We start from the raw sequence: 13819 nt of genomic DNA on the forward strand, positions 1-13819 counted from the left end.
AGATGATTCTCCTTTCGTCCTAAATTAGAATATCGCTTCATCCAAGTTACGCGTCACCTAACAACCTCTCACAATTGTTGACCGCTCCAAAGCATCCTCCATAACTTGATATCTGACCAAATTTGGAAAAATGGCCACCACTCTGTCCCAAAACTGGGACGAATCTAACACCCCAAAACACTCACAGAATGTCCACATTTCATAACGCTTCTCAACTTAAACTTGTCCCCAGATGGGGACAGGACGTCTAATTGCGACACACTTAAACCCTGCGAATTACTCTCGTGGAGAAAGTAATTATACAAAAATTCTGTGCTCGGCTCAAAATATTCCTGTGGGGTTAACCTGTCCACGACAGCGATGCGCCGACGAAGGGCGAGCGGGTCGATGAAAGATTCTTCATATTGGTCGCATTTTTCAGGCTTTTCTCCGATATGGATGCGTACGTGTGCGAATTTTTTTAGCAAGATTTTAGCGTGGAACATTACTCAAGGTACAATTGATAGATGTGTTTCTGAAATTTTGATCTTTGACTTGCCGCAGTCACCTTTGGACCTACAGTGTCCCGAGAATTTGGGCTATCAAAAAAAATTGTCGTCCACAAAGTCCCGATATCAAAAACGTTCTCAGCTACAAGGACAGAACGATTATTAATAAGTCTGTAATGCATTATGTACGCCTGGGGGATTATGCGAGTACAGCGGGCCGGAAAGTCAGTCGCCCACTACACAGAGCGAAATGGCATACATCAGAACGGAAGAAAGTCCACGAGCACTTTTTTGAAGATATTTTTGCATATTATTAGTTCTTATGGGCCATAGGCATGCGTGTAAAAAAATTGAAGAGCCACGCCCACTTTGGGCGTGGTTTTTTCCTATTGGGGTTAGAGCCAATCGCCACATTCAAAATTTTAGTCCATGGGATTGCCGACCTACCATAAAAATTTCAGTCAAAACCGTCCATAAACAAAAAAGTTATGAGCCTGGGAACCTTGGCGAAAGGCAAAAACTGACTACTTTGAGGGCGTGGTTCTTGGAGGGGGGCAGATGCCCAAGTCTGAAATTAAGTGCATCTTCTAGTTCCCACCAATACCTTTGCATTCGAAGAAAAACGAAGTCTGGGTATATGCCCCTTCCAACGTTATAAGCCCGGGAACATTGAAAAAAAGTGTGGCGAAATTGTCCAAAACGGGTGAAATTTGACATAACGTAGAGCAGTAAAAATCGATATCTACCTTCAGCTAGGCTTGAAAAGTGGGACGCCGACGAGTTTGACCCATGTCGTCATGGAACGACGTCGACATGTCGAAATTTCGACATGGAGGTAGAGTGTCGAAATTCATAACTAATACTCCTCAAGCCATCAATATACGTATAAAAATACTTTTCAGAATGTCGACACCCAATTTCAAGAAATGTGACCTAAAAAGATAGGAATTTCAAAACCGACATGCAACTTTCAAATTTAAAACTGTCGACAAGCTTAAAAGTATTTTTATATGCATTGTGAAAGGTTGACTCTAATTAGTTATGAATTTCGACGCTCTACCTCCATGTCGAAATTTCGACATGTCGACGTCGTTCCATGACGACATGGGTCAAACTCGTCGGCGTCCCACTTTTCAAGCCTAGCTGAAGGTAGATATCGATTTTTGCTGCTCTACGTTATGTCAAATTTCACCCGTTTTGGACAATTTCGCCACACTTTTTTCAATGTTCCCGGGCTTATAACTTTGGAAGGGGCATATACCCAGACTTCGTTTTTCTTCGAATGCAAAGGTATTGGTGGGAACTAGAAGATGCACTTAATTTCAGACTTGGGCATCTGCCCCCCTCCAAGAACCACGCCCTCAAAGTAGTCAGTTTTTGCCTTTCGCCAAGGTTCCCAGGCTCATAACTTTTTTGTTTATGGACGGTTTTGACTGAAATTTTTATAGTAGGTCGGCAATCCCATGGACTAAAATTTTGACCGTGGCGATTGGCTCTAACCCCAATAGGAAAAAACCACACCCAAAGTGGGCGTGGCTCTTCAATTTTTTTACACGCATGCCTATGGCCCATAAGAACTAATAATATGCAAAATTATCTTCAAAAAAATGCTCGTGGACTTTCTTCCGTCCTGATGTATGCCATTTCGCTCTGTGCACTAGTGCGCATACTTTTCAAGACTAGTTTGCCGAAATTTGTGAAAAGTACAAATTGACCACCGTTTTTTATCGTGTGGTGGTGAATTGTCAATCTAATTCTAAATCGCCAGACGAACTTCTGCATTCTCCATCTTAAGTAAGTTATTGATTACTACGTTTTGAGATTAATTAACTCGTACTAAATTGGGCAACCATTAAAGCATGGAATTAGTAATTGTTTAAGACAAAAATTAGCTTTTATCAAATTTCACCGAATTTATTATGTGTTCATTTCACAACGAGGCAAAAATAATTAACACATTTAATACAAATTTATCCCGATTTTAATAGGAATCCCTTGTCCGCAATGAGCTCGGTGTCGTCGTCGTCCTCCTTCATGGTGGAGATGGCAGCTCATTTCCGGTCCTGCTGTGAACTCGACTTTACGATCCAGTTCGATGGTGAAAATGAATCGCTGCAGGCGCACAAGGCGTATCTCGAAATTCGATGGAAAAATTACCCAAAATTACTACAACTGGTGAAGGAGAAAGCGGTCAACAATGTCGTCACGGTTAGAGAAGACCCTGTAGCTTTTACACGTCTGTTGGAGGTAAAATTATGAAATAATCTGGTGCGTTATGCAATAGGATTTAGGCTATGATTCTGTTGTTTCTAGTATTTTTATACCGAAGAATTTCCTGGCATATCGAGCTACACTGACAATGAGATTATCAATATTGTGAAACTGGGATACCGCTATTTTCCCAGTGAGATTGCTGATGTGACCAGGAAACATTTCGAAAAGTGTGTTCGGCCGAAAAATGCATATAAAATGCGCAATATTTCTGACGCGCTAGGTTTATCCGGATTGAAAGACATAGCGTCTGATTACATTAAGGGGTACGTTATTTAATCAATTAATTCGGTTTAGTTAAGGAAAGTAGAGCAGATTTTTAAACTTTACCAATAAAGTAAAAAATATCACAAGAAGAATTATGGAGTAGCCTCAATCTAAATTTCGTGGAAATCGGGAAATTATTAAAAATTGGTTTTATAATAAATACAAGACATGTCAACATGAAATCAGACATGAGATGCAATGAGACCTAAATTTTTCACTATTAAAAAAACTTGGCATGAATTCTAACGCTTTCTTTAATTTACCGTCTTTACTAATTTTTAGAGTCAACCGAACCCCAGAGACGTATCTCGCCAGTGCTGATTTTTTGGAACTGGAGGAAACTTGCTTAGTTAATTTACTACAATCGGAAGACCTCGCTTGCCAAGAGATCAAATTGTTCGAGGCGGTTGTAAGGTATTACAAAATAAGTAAGCAATTAGAAGTTGCAAGAATAGGGCTAAAATTTATACCTCTAATTATTTAGTGGATAAATACCAAATAAGTTTCATATTGTTTTTCCCAGGTGGGGGAAAAACAAACAAGAATCTACTCGTTCTTCAGCTAGTTTTCGAGATATTCTGGACTCTACAATCTATCAAATCCGTTTCCAACTCATGACGTCGTCGCAGTTGTCGACCGTAGACGACTCTGAGGTCCTAAACAGCGACGAAATGATGTATTTGCTGCGCTACTTGGTCGCGAATGACGCCAAACGGTCCAAAATGAGTGGCACCTTTCCCTTCGTTTCCAGACTTCGTTTACCTGCAATCACTCAGCAGGACGAGGACGATGAGGGGGAAGACGTCGATCAAACCAATACTGATATCGACTTTGAGTATGGCATCATCAAACCCAGAATCGCCGCTACCGTCCACCTCCCGCAGTGCAGCGCCACTCATTAATCTCGTCGAGAGTGACGATGACGATGATGACTCCTCCAACCACGGAGATTCCTTGCTTCAGCTAAACAATAATCACCAAGTGGACAGTGACGACGACTCTGTCAACAGCGAAGTTTCGTTGTTTCAGCTTCGAAAGGATATCCAAGCTGTCAACCTGGTTTCCCACACGTGGCCTGAAATGATGAAAAAAGCTGGGAAAATCCCGAAAACTACGACCAAACTGAGATGCACAGTAGAAACGGATACACACACCCGGGGGAAAAGTATTTCTCGCGTTTCATTCCCCCACTTGAAAAAAATAGAGTTGGACTTGCACATTCCTCCCAAACTGAAATCAAGCCCCAACGCGATTCTTCTCCTGCGGAAAAAGTACAACGTTGAGAAGCATTTGTTTTTTAAGGAGGACAGAGAAGACAAGATCAAGGCCGACTGTAAAGTTACTTTGAATGGGTGCACCTTCTTTAAATGGTCTCCAGCCGAGAAGGAAGTGATCATTGGGTTTGGCGGACTGCATTCTAAGCCGTTCTTGGAACGACTGAAGGACAGGAGGGTTATGAAAAGATTCAACATGCTGACCATAGTGGATAATAAGCTTGCAAACGGTGAGTCGAAATTTCAAAAAAAAATTGAATTTGAAATTTAACATTGCACGTAATCAGTGTTTCGTTTCTTGCGGGTTTTTCTCATTTTTTGCACTGCAAAGCAAGAAATGCAAGTAATGCAAGGTGCAAGAAATGCAAGAAAGTGCAAGAAACACAGCGCCATCTAGCGACGCGCCTACAGAACTATGGCGGCGGGAAGGAGTTTCTTGCACTTTGCATTTCTTGCGGGTAAAAATAGCTGCAAGAAACCAATTTCTTGCGGTTATTTCTTGCAGGTGGTTACTTGCACCCGAAACACTGCACGTAATGTCACATTTAATTAAATAAATAACAAAAAAGAATTGCGTCACTTAGATTAGATAAACCCTGCAGTTTAAGAGATTGAGCTGTACAGTATTGCATAAATGTATTATTATTTATTAGGATGCTCAAATAAGTGCGCTTTTCGATAAGGGTAAAATAACAACATAAAATCAAAATGTCAAACAACTTTATTGTAAAAACAATATCATTTCACAACACTTTCAGAACATTTTGGATACAAAGCTTAGATTTAAATTGATCTTTACTGAAGCTTGGCTCGGTTCTGCGATGTCTAAAAAGTCCTGTTTTGATGGGAATCAAGCGTGCACGCGCTCTCACCTACTTTAGCACCGATTCATGTGAAATTTTAAACTTTGACCTAGAGATGCGAAATTTTGCATGCACATGCCCCAACATATGCTGCATCATAATATACCATCAATTCCCATTCCGTTCGCTATAAACTTTTAGACAGGTCTCCGTCTGAAAAACGCTTATAAACTGGTCAACCTTTCCAATCTGTTCAGTTTATCTGCATTGAAAGACATGGCGGCAGTGTTCATTGACAAGTGCGTGTCTTAGTTAATTAATTAATCTTCATTAATTAAGATTATACATACATAGTTGCCGCAAAAGGGTGAAAAAGTATCGCGGATTTAATTTTTTCACACTTCTCCACAGCCTGACGTAAATATATTCTTTAATTTACCTTCCTTACTAATTTCCAGAGTCAACCGTAACGCTGAAACGTATCTCGCCAGCGCAGATTTTCTGGAATTAGAGGAAATTTGCTTAAGTAATTTCCTTCAATCTGACCAACTCGCGTGCCAGGAGATAAAATTATTCGAGGCAGTTGTCAGGTATAAAATAATATGGCTACAATTTACCCATAATTATTTACCTGCCAGATACATAATCCTAAACCATTTCACTAATCTTTCATATTTTATCCCCAGATGGGGGAAAAACAAGCAAGAATCTGCTCCTCTGTCTACTCTCCGAGAGATTCTGAACTCTGCAATCTACCAAATACGGTTCCCACTTTTGACGACGCGACAATTGTCTACGACCGTATATAAGTCTCGTGTCCTAACCACTGAGATGAATTACTTGTTCATCTTCGTTAGCGCGGACGAGGACACGCGACTTGAAATAAGTGGCACTTTTCCCTTCATTTCCAGACCTCGTCACCTGCAATCACTCAGCAGGATGAGGAGGACGCTGATCAAACCAATACCGATATCGACATTGAGTGTGGCATCGTCAAATCGGAATCCCCGATACCGTCCACTTCCCGAAGTGCACCGGAACTTGGCGATGACTATGACGATCACGACGACAATGACGACGACGACGACGGCGACAATGACGATGATGATGACTATGACGACGGCAATGACTCCTCCAGCAGCGAGGATTCCTTGTTTCAGCGTAAAAATAAAGACCAAGCTGTCAACCTGGTTTCCCAGACGTGGCACGAAATGATTGAGAAAGTTGGAAAAATTTCGAAAAATACGACCGAGCTTAGATGCACAGTGGAGACGGATGCACAAACCGAAGAGGAAGATGTTCCCCGCATCTCGCTCCCCCACTTGAAAAAAATAGTGCTGGATTTGCACATTCCTGTCCAACTTGATGATGACGCTAACCCCAACGCGATTCTGCTCGAGAGGAAAAATTTTAACGTTGATAAGTATTTATTTTTCAAGCAGGAGGAGGACGACGTTAACATCGACTGTGAAGTTATTTTGAATGGATGCAGTTTTTTTAAGTGGTCCCCAGCCGAGAGGGAAGTGATCATTGGGTTTGGCGGAGTGCATTCCGAGCCGTTCTTGGAACGATTGAAGAACAAGAAAGTTATGAAGCGGTTCAACATGATGACCGTAGTGGATAATGAGCTTGCACATAGTGAGTGAAAATTTTGTATAATATTAATTTAAAAGTGACTCAAAACTTAAAAAAGTGAGTTTAACATTACGCAAAATTTAAGGTTAAATTTATTTCCTGATCATTAATTACAATTAATTTCGCTTAATTTTTGGAGGGACATATGTCCACTCTTAAGTTAGACCGCGGGAGGTTAAGCGATGCTACGTAGTTAGTGGAGATTGTCATTTATGAATTTTATTTTTCGGGATATAATTGCATCGGCTACGAGCTGGTGTAAAGCGTTTTTTGTTAAAATTGCGAAGTTTAGTAGCAATCGCTGTGAAAGTGAAAACTTGACGAATAAAGTTTTTCACAACCACAATATCGTCGCTTGTCTTAACCCGAACAAGACGTGGACGTGCTTCAAAATGGAAACACGTCAAAAAACGACATCTACCTTTATATTTCGATGTATTAAAATGACAAAAAGTGAAATTAAAAAAACACTTGAGGCCACCACTCGTCATAGCCACCCACGAAAAAGCGGAAGCCATGAAAAACATTTTCACCACCAGTCCTTCCCGGTGAAGTCCTGCGGATGCTCGGGAACTGAAAATCTAAAAAAATCTGGCGTGCAACATTTTAGTTCATAAACTGGGGAATACAGAAAAAATCAAACCAGGTGTCGGAAAAAATGTTGAGGACCAAGGAACCAGGGTGTAAAAAAGTTGCAAAAAACGAGTCGACAAATGTCATGAAAAATTATTCTCGGTTGTGACGAAACCTACGTACTTAGATACTGATCCTTTAAAGACTTCGAAAAGCACATTTCTTCACTCACAATCTCTTTTTGTCAGTGAATGTAGATTATTAACAGGAGTTGTACATGAAATCCAAATTCCCTGTAAAATTACAAGCAAGGCTGCAGGCCCGTAGCGACGCTGGAGAGAGGTGGAGAGACACTCTCCAGGCCGTGCAGCCCAAGGGGCCGTACCGCCGGGATCCGCAATAGAATACACTATATAAAATCGGAGTTTCGAAGTTTTTTGTGGGGCATATTAGGCCGTACCACGGCTAAACTCTCCAGGCCGGGCGAAACGTCGCTACGGGCCTGGCAAGGCTTAATTGAGTCAGGTAGCCTTAAAACTGAAAACCCCTCAAGTATCTCTTTTTCGAGAAACTGAAAAGATTTGAGCCCTATGCAAAAGAAGGCCTTTTGTAAAACAAGATACTCCAACCTTCGCTCCAAGGCGAAAAACGAAGTTGGATTCGACCGTTAATGTCAAAAAATCAACATTTCTGAATTGGGTAGAAAACCGCAAATTTGAGTTTCGGTGCGGAAAGTCGGATTAAAGGGCGAAGAATGCAGAAAGATAAATCCTCCGCAGTAAAACCGGTTCGTATGGTTCCCACCTGCACTGCGCAAAAGGTCTTTTAAAAAACTTCGGAGCCGGTCGAATTCAACAGGTCGTGGATCACAGTCAACTTAAGAGTGGATGGGGTATATGTAAAATAAGGGCGTTTTTTTATAATAGAATCCAGCGTAAAATCATGATATTATTATAAAAATAACATTTCGCAACAGTTTCAGAAGATTTTCGCCGAAAATTTTCGGTTTCAACTTTAGATTTAAGTAACTTATGTATATTGTGAATTCTCGAAGTAAACGGGACAGATTTGATTTGAATTTCAGCCCGCCTCAAATGTTAATCAAGTGGGCACGTGATTTTGGCGCGTAGAAATTCTGTCATTCTGTCCCGTTTACTTTGATGCACCGCAATAGAATTTCGTTGCAATTTGACATTTGACATGTCGTGATTTTATTCCACTTATGGAACCTTATAAACTTTTGGAAAAATTCCGACCGATTTGTAGCACGTGTACATATGTATGTATGTACAAGTGTATCTTGGAGCAAGATTAGATTAGATTATACTATAAACTCACAGTTCAAAATTTATTTAATTGCAGTTGGGACCCTTCTAGAAATTCGGACCGGATCTTCCGTTAAAGATGTCATGCTGTGGGGCGTTAACGAAGAGTCCTCCTCCCTGGTTGGCGACTTTCTTCGCACCTTCGTCAACCTGGAATGCCTCTCCTCCTGGATGAAGGGTCCCCCAAAGCAAGGGAAGGGCAGACAACCCCCAACCAAGGAGATTTCGATGATCGATATCCACCGCGATTTAACCTCCGGTCGTAAACTGACCAAGGTTTCTGTCTGCTTGGCCGCCCTGGTCGTGCATCCAGATGACAATATTGCCGACATAGTCAAGCACAATATGACCGAGTTTCATACCATTTCTCTCCTGAAATCTATATCCATTTCCACGAAATATTTCCTCAATTGAGGAAAGTCTCGTTTGGATATAGTGGCCTCACGGTGGAAAAAACTTTCCTCCTTCGACAAGAAAATCTGAACGCGGTCAAGAGGAGGAGGGCTGCCCCCAAAAAGAAAACGGAGATACTGGTGTCTGCCCAGTCAGTCGAATTAGTAAATAATATCCTGAAGATTAAGGACATTGAAGAAATCAGAATTACGTTTTTGGATTGGGAGTTAGGCCCCGAAAATAAGCCTGCGAAGAAAAACGTGCTCAATTTCCTCAAGAGAGCAGGGCTGCCCACTAGGAAAGGTCTCCCGTCGGATTTTCTGGTAAAGAAGGATCCCACGACGGGTAACTGGGGGATGGATGACGATATAAATCCGGACGGGCGATTTGCGCGTGACGACAGTCCGGAGTATGAAATGTAAGTAGGAATTGAATTATTTAAGAATTTGTTATTCCTTTTTCGGGTTTTATGAATTGTTAATTGTCGAATTAATTGTTTTCTTGTTTTCACAGGTATTGGGAATATATGGACAAGCTGGAATTCCAATATTTTGGGCTGGACAGAATTTTTAAGGATTTGGACACATTCCAGAATTACAATGTGGATTATTAACGGAGCTTTATAATAAATATATTGGCCGAGTGACTTTCGAGACTGGTAGAATAGTAAATATGTAACTTTTTTTTTAGATAACAGCTTATCTTGTTAAATAAGTTAAATTATTTAGATCTGGATTTTTACATATCGTCTATATATGTATGAATATGCGTTTGGTCACCAATCCAATAGATGAATATTTCATTATTCTCCAGGACTTGTGAATTGCAAAAAAAACATCCAAACTATCTACATGTATTCATTTCCTTCGGAAACAAGTCGAAAAACAAAATTTTTAAAGCCTGCCAAAAACTGCAATAATTTCTAAATACTTGTTAATACTAATTTTAGAACGTAATAAACAAGCCCCCAAAAATGGAAATCTTAGTGAGGCTTGATGCAACTATCAATATTAAATAAATTTTCCAGAACAGAATTTACAACACCGCGCTCAATATTATTTTATAAAACTGAAGATAGTGTTGAGAGCGGGGATGCAAATGCTGTTCCGGAAAATTTATTTAATATTGATGGGTGCATCAAGCCTCACTAAGATTTCCATTTTTGGGGGCTTGTTTATTTAATACTTTTAATTGAGTTATCTTTAGATGTTGTTGCCAATGGCATTTAAGTTTTTACAACTGCATACTTTTTATCCATTTTTCAGTTTTCAAACTTGATTATCTATGTCATTTATTAATCGATTTTTATCATATTTATATCAAAATTTGCACAATAAGCAGCTCTAAAATGTTTGCAACTAATATCTGACATATTATGCTCCGGAAATTAACTAAAAATCAAAATGTGTTTCCAAGAGCACATTTTTGCTTATAACTCGCGTAAAAATCTAAAATTTGCTAAACCGGTTCGCAGGTCGTTTTTAAATACCGTAACAATGATCTGTGCAAAATTTCATCAAAATCGGTTGAGAAATGACTGAAATATCGATGGTCACTTTTTTGAGGTGGGGTAAATGCATACTTAGTAATTTTTTTCGTTGTTAGGTATTTGCCTCACTAAGAAAAATGAGGTATTTCAGTTTCTTGGACTTGTTTCCGAGTGCAATGAAAATGATTTTATATAAAATCATTTGTAATTTTAATTGTAATTTTAATTGCGTTCCATTCTGTTCAATAAATTGTTCACTTAACAATACACTTAACTGTTTTCCAAGTCCAAAATGGCAGTACTGACCTGGAATTATATCTCGTACTGGAATATTTCTGGGCGTTGAGATAAGAGTTCTCCCGTCTGCTGGAAGTACAGATTCGAAACAATTATGCTGCCTTAATATTTTTAAGAGTTCCGAAGTAGCGTTCCTTGTAATTCTATTTTTAATTACCCGCTTGGTCAGTTTTTCTTTCGTCTCACTACAGGAATCTAAATAACTTTCACAAAATTTGTCAACACTTGGATGAGGTAAAACTTCGTCTATATTTTCAACTGTCCGGCTGAAACTTGTCCGTCTCTTATTTGATGGTTCGGAGTCCAATAAATTTGTTTGAATTACTTGCGATGTAACTAATTCGCAAATCGAAGGTTTAATGACTGAAGAGTTTAGTAACACACGCGAATTTTCAAAATTTTTAGTTGCACGTCTAGCAATTTTTTTCGTCGAATTTCTGTACATGTTCTCTATTCGACCACTAGCTGCAGACTGGAAGTAAAACTGGACGAAAAAACATCCATGCTGCCAAATATTTAAATGTGGCGCACTAGTTTCATTGGTTGACTTCGTCCCTCGGCCGTCTTTAACTCGTCTAAATTCAAACATGAAAATAACTATACAACCCCATCTCGAGGTGGTATGTTTGTGACCACCTCCACACGTCCTAAGATCGAGCCCTTTGTACCGGGCGAAGCTCGTATCATTCGTACAAATTAAACACGTCTTTTACCGGTGCCCTTGGTCCTGGACGAATCCAGCACAAATGGGACCAGTTAAAAACGTTATGAGAACCAACTGGTCAATGGGGTAATGTCTTCCTTTCTGCAATGCACAGATTTTGTGGATAGGACTTCTGGAATTGCTCATCTACTGGATTTGTTAGCAAATGCATATTCAATGACTTGTCCATTTAGATTATTGCCATGAAAATCATGCTTCCTATGTAAATATGAACGAAATTACGCGAACAGACAAATAATTCATTTATGCAGCTTTATAAATCTACAAAGTGTTTTAGTAAGTAAAATTGTATGGTAAAATAAGTACAAATTTGCGCAGTTCAGACTATCTATGTATTTATGTATGTATATAACATGTGGATTTTAAAATGTTACACTATTTTTGTCATATTAATCTCCCTAAGAATAAAACCTATTACTATTTTTATCCCACCGTATGTAGGCTGTGCATTCAACAAGAAATACTAGAACTGAAAACATTTCTAACATTCCCGCAAGTACAAAAATTACTTCAGTATTATTCTTTAAACTAATCGGTTGTTCGATTTCCTTTACATGCTCCCTCCAATATAATATTTCAAGGTTTGATAATTCTCCTCGATTCTCATCCATTCGGCCGCAATTCCCGAATTAATCAGGGCTGAAATCCTCCCCAAAATGTAAGAATTTGCTCAAAGTAATACGTAAAATCCTTACATTCCTCTCAGCAGAATTTCCTTCCCGACAACAATGCACGATTCTGATTCTGCAATTTTCAAAATGTGAGAGCAAAGGTACATAAGTTTTTAGCAAACAACTGTTCGATTTTAATAGAATTCGGTCCCTTCAAAATGAACATATGCATCTACAACATTTTGTGGAAATAATGAGAATAATTGTTCATACTAAATTTGTATGAAATTAATGAAGGTTAGGTCAAGAAATACGTACGTACTTATATTACATAAATATGCAAATTTCTACCATTGGGACCAATCGATACATTGGTAAAAATGATTGATGCGCATTACCGATGAAAATATTTTCCTCTGATAAATAATAATGAATGAATAATTAGGCGGTTTGGAATTCGACGATAATTTGTTCGAGTCGTTTCCTTCAATATTTATTATGCATTGTTCTCTCACCCGCACTGTACATTGTACACATAAAATTAGTGAATAAAACACTGTCAAAAAATAGAAATGAAAAATTACAGATTTTTTATGAAACCATTTTTTTTATTTTCGCTTTGTTTATTCAGCTCTCTTCTTTCTTAGCTACATAATTCCCATCAATTTCCCCCGGTTCGATCACCAGGTTCCTATTTCTGTCCAAAGAGACAAATTCGTAGAATAAATAGACTGGATGGCTCCTTCCTGGAGGGACGCGGACCCCGTGAAATTCGTCCCTGTCAATGACTCCGTCGCCATTCTTGTCCAACGACGCCACAATTTTGTCCACCTTTTCGCTCACCATGCTTGACGTGTCTTCCGTATCGTGCACAACGGCGTCTCCGGGGGCCACGCGACACTCGCAGTTGCAGCCGAAGATGTTGCACGCGTCGTAGCCGCAAAAGGGCGTTCCGCGCGTGCAGTCGGCGCAAAGGACGAGCGCATTCCCGTCCGGACCGCGGGGACAGTGAAATTGATACCAGGTTCCGCAGCAGTCCGAGGTCACTTGGGTGACGAGAAGGAGAAGAAGAGGAAAAAGTGATGTCGTTTGGGCAAATTGCATTGTTGGAGGCTAAGAAAACAAACGGATTAGATATGTATAACAGTGTATAGGAGTGAATTTATTTTAGATTTGATTACGCACCTGTTCCGAAACTTATAGACCTGTGTACTGGAAAGGTTACGTTTTGAGAAGTTGTAAAACTTGCAAAGTTAAATTATTTAATGATTATTTGTGAGTGAATAAAACATATTTATAAATGCCATTGATTGTGTGGATGGATATGTGCAATTTTCATTGTTAATTGTTAAGCCGACCTTACAAGTTGGATGTATGTATTAAAATTATTAAATACCAATCAACAAAATATTTTGCATGAGAAACTCTACGCAATTGAGAATGAAGTACTGCTTAGAGAAACTAAAGATTTCTGAGTTTCCTAGTCTATCTATAGCAAGTATCGACATATAATTGAAATGCGTCAAAAAGTATATTTAAATTTTCCATGTCATGCTTAAATTAAAAAAATTCGAATCTGATATCCACATGCTACGATATTTAGACCGAAAGTGAAAGTTATTTAGATCGGGGCGTCATGATTCCAAGTGAACTTTGGTGGTGAAAAGCG

The 13819-nt window shown here is 39.3% G+C and overlaps 1 protein-coding gene across 1 annotated transcript; it reads right to left on the reverse strand.

Annotated features, from left to right (window-relative positions):
- Positions 1 to 12614: 12614 nt before the first annotated feature.
- On the reverse strand, positions 12615 to 13530 carry LOC110842370. Its single transcript, XM_022088106.2, has 2 exons — positions 13336 to 13530; positions 12615 to 13263 (listed from the first exon to the last, which is right to left on the reverse strand). Exon 2 carries the CDS (start codon positions 13252 to 13254, stop codon positions 12778 to 12780), a length of 477 nt encoding a protein of 158 aa, XP_021943798.1. The 5' UTR covers positions 13255 to 13263; positions 13336 to 13530; the 3' UTR covers positions 12615 to 12777.
- Between the last annotated feature and the right edge of the window lie 289 nt (positions 13531 to 13819).

Source organism: Folsomia candida, unplaced genomic scaffold, assembly GCF_002217175.1.
Source record: "Folsomia candida strain VU population unplaced genomic scaffold, ASM221717v1 Fcan01_Sc001, whole genome shotgun sequence".
NCBI lineage: Eukaryota > Metazoa > Arthropoda > Collembola > Entomobryomorpha > Isotomidae > Folsomia > Folsomia candida.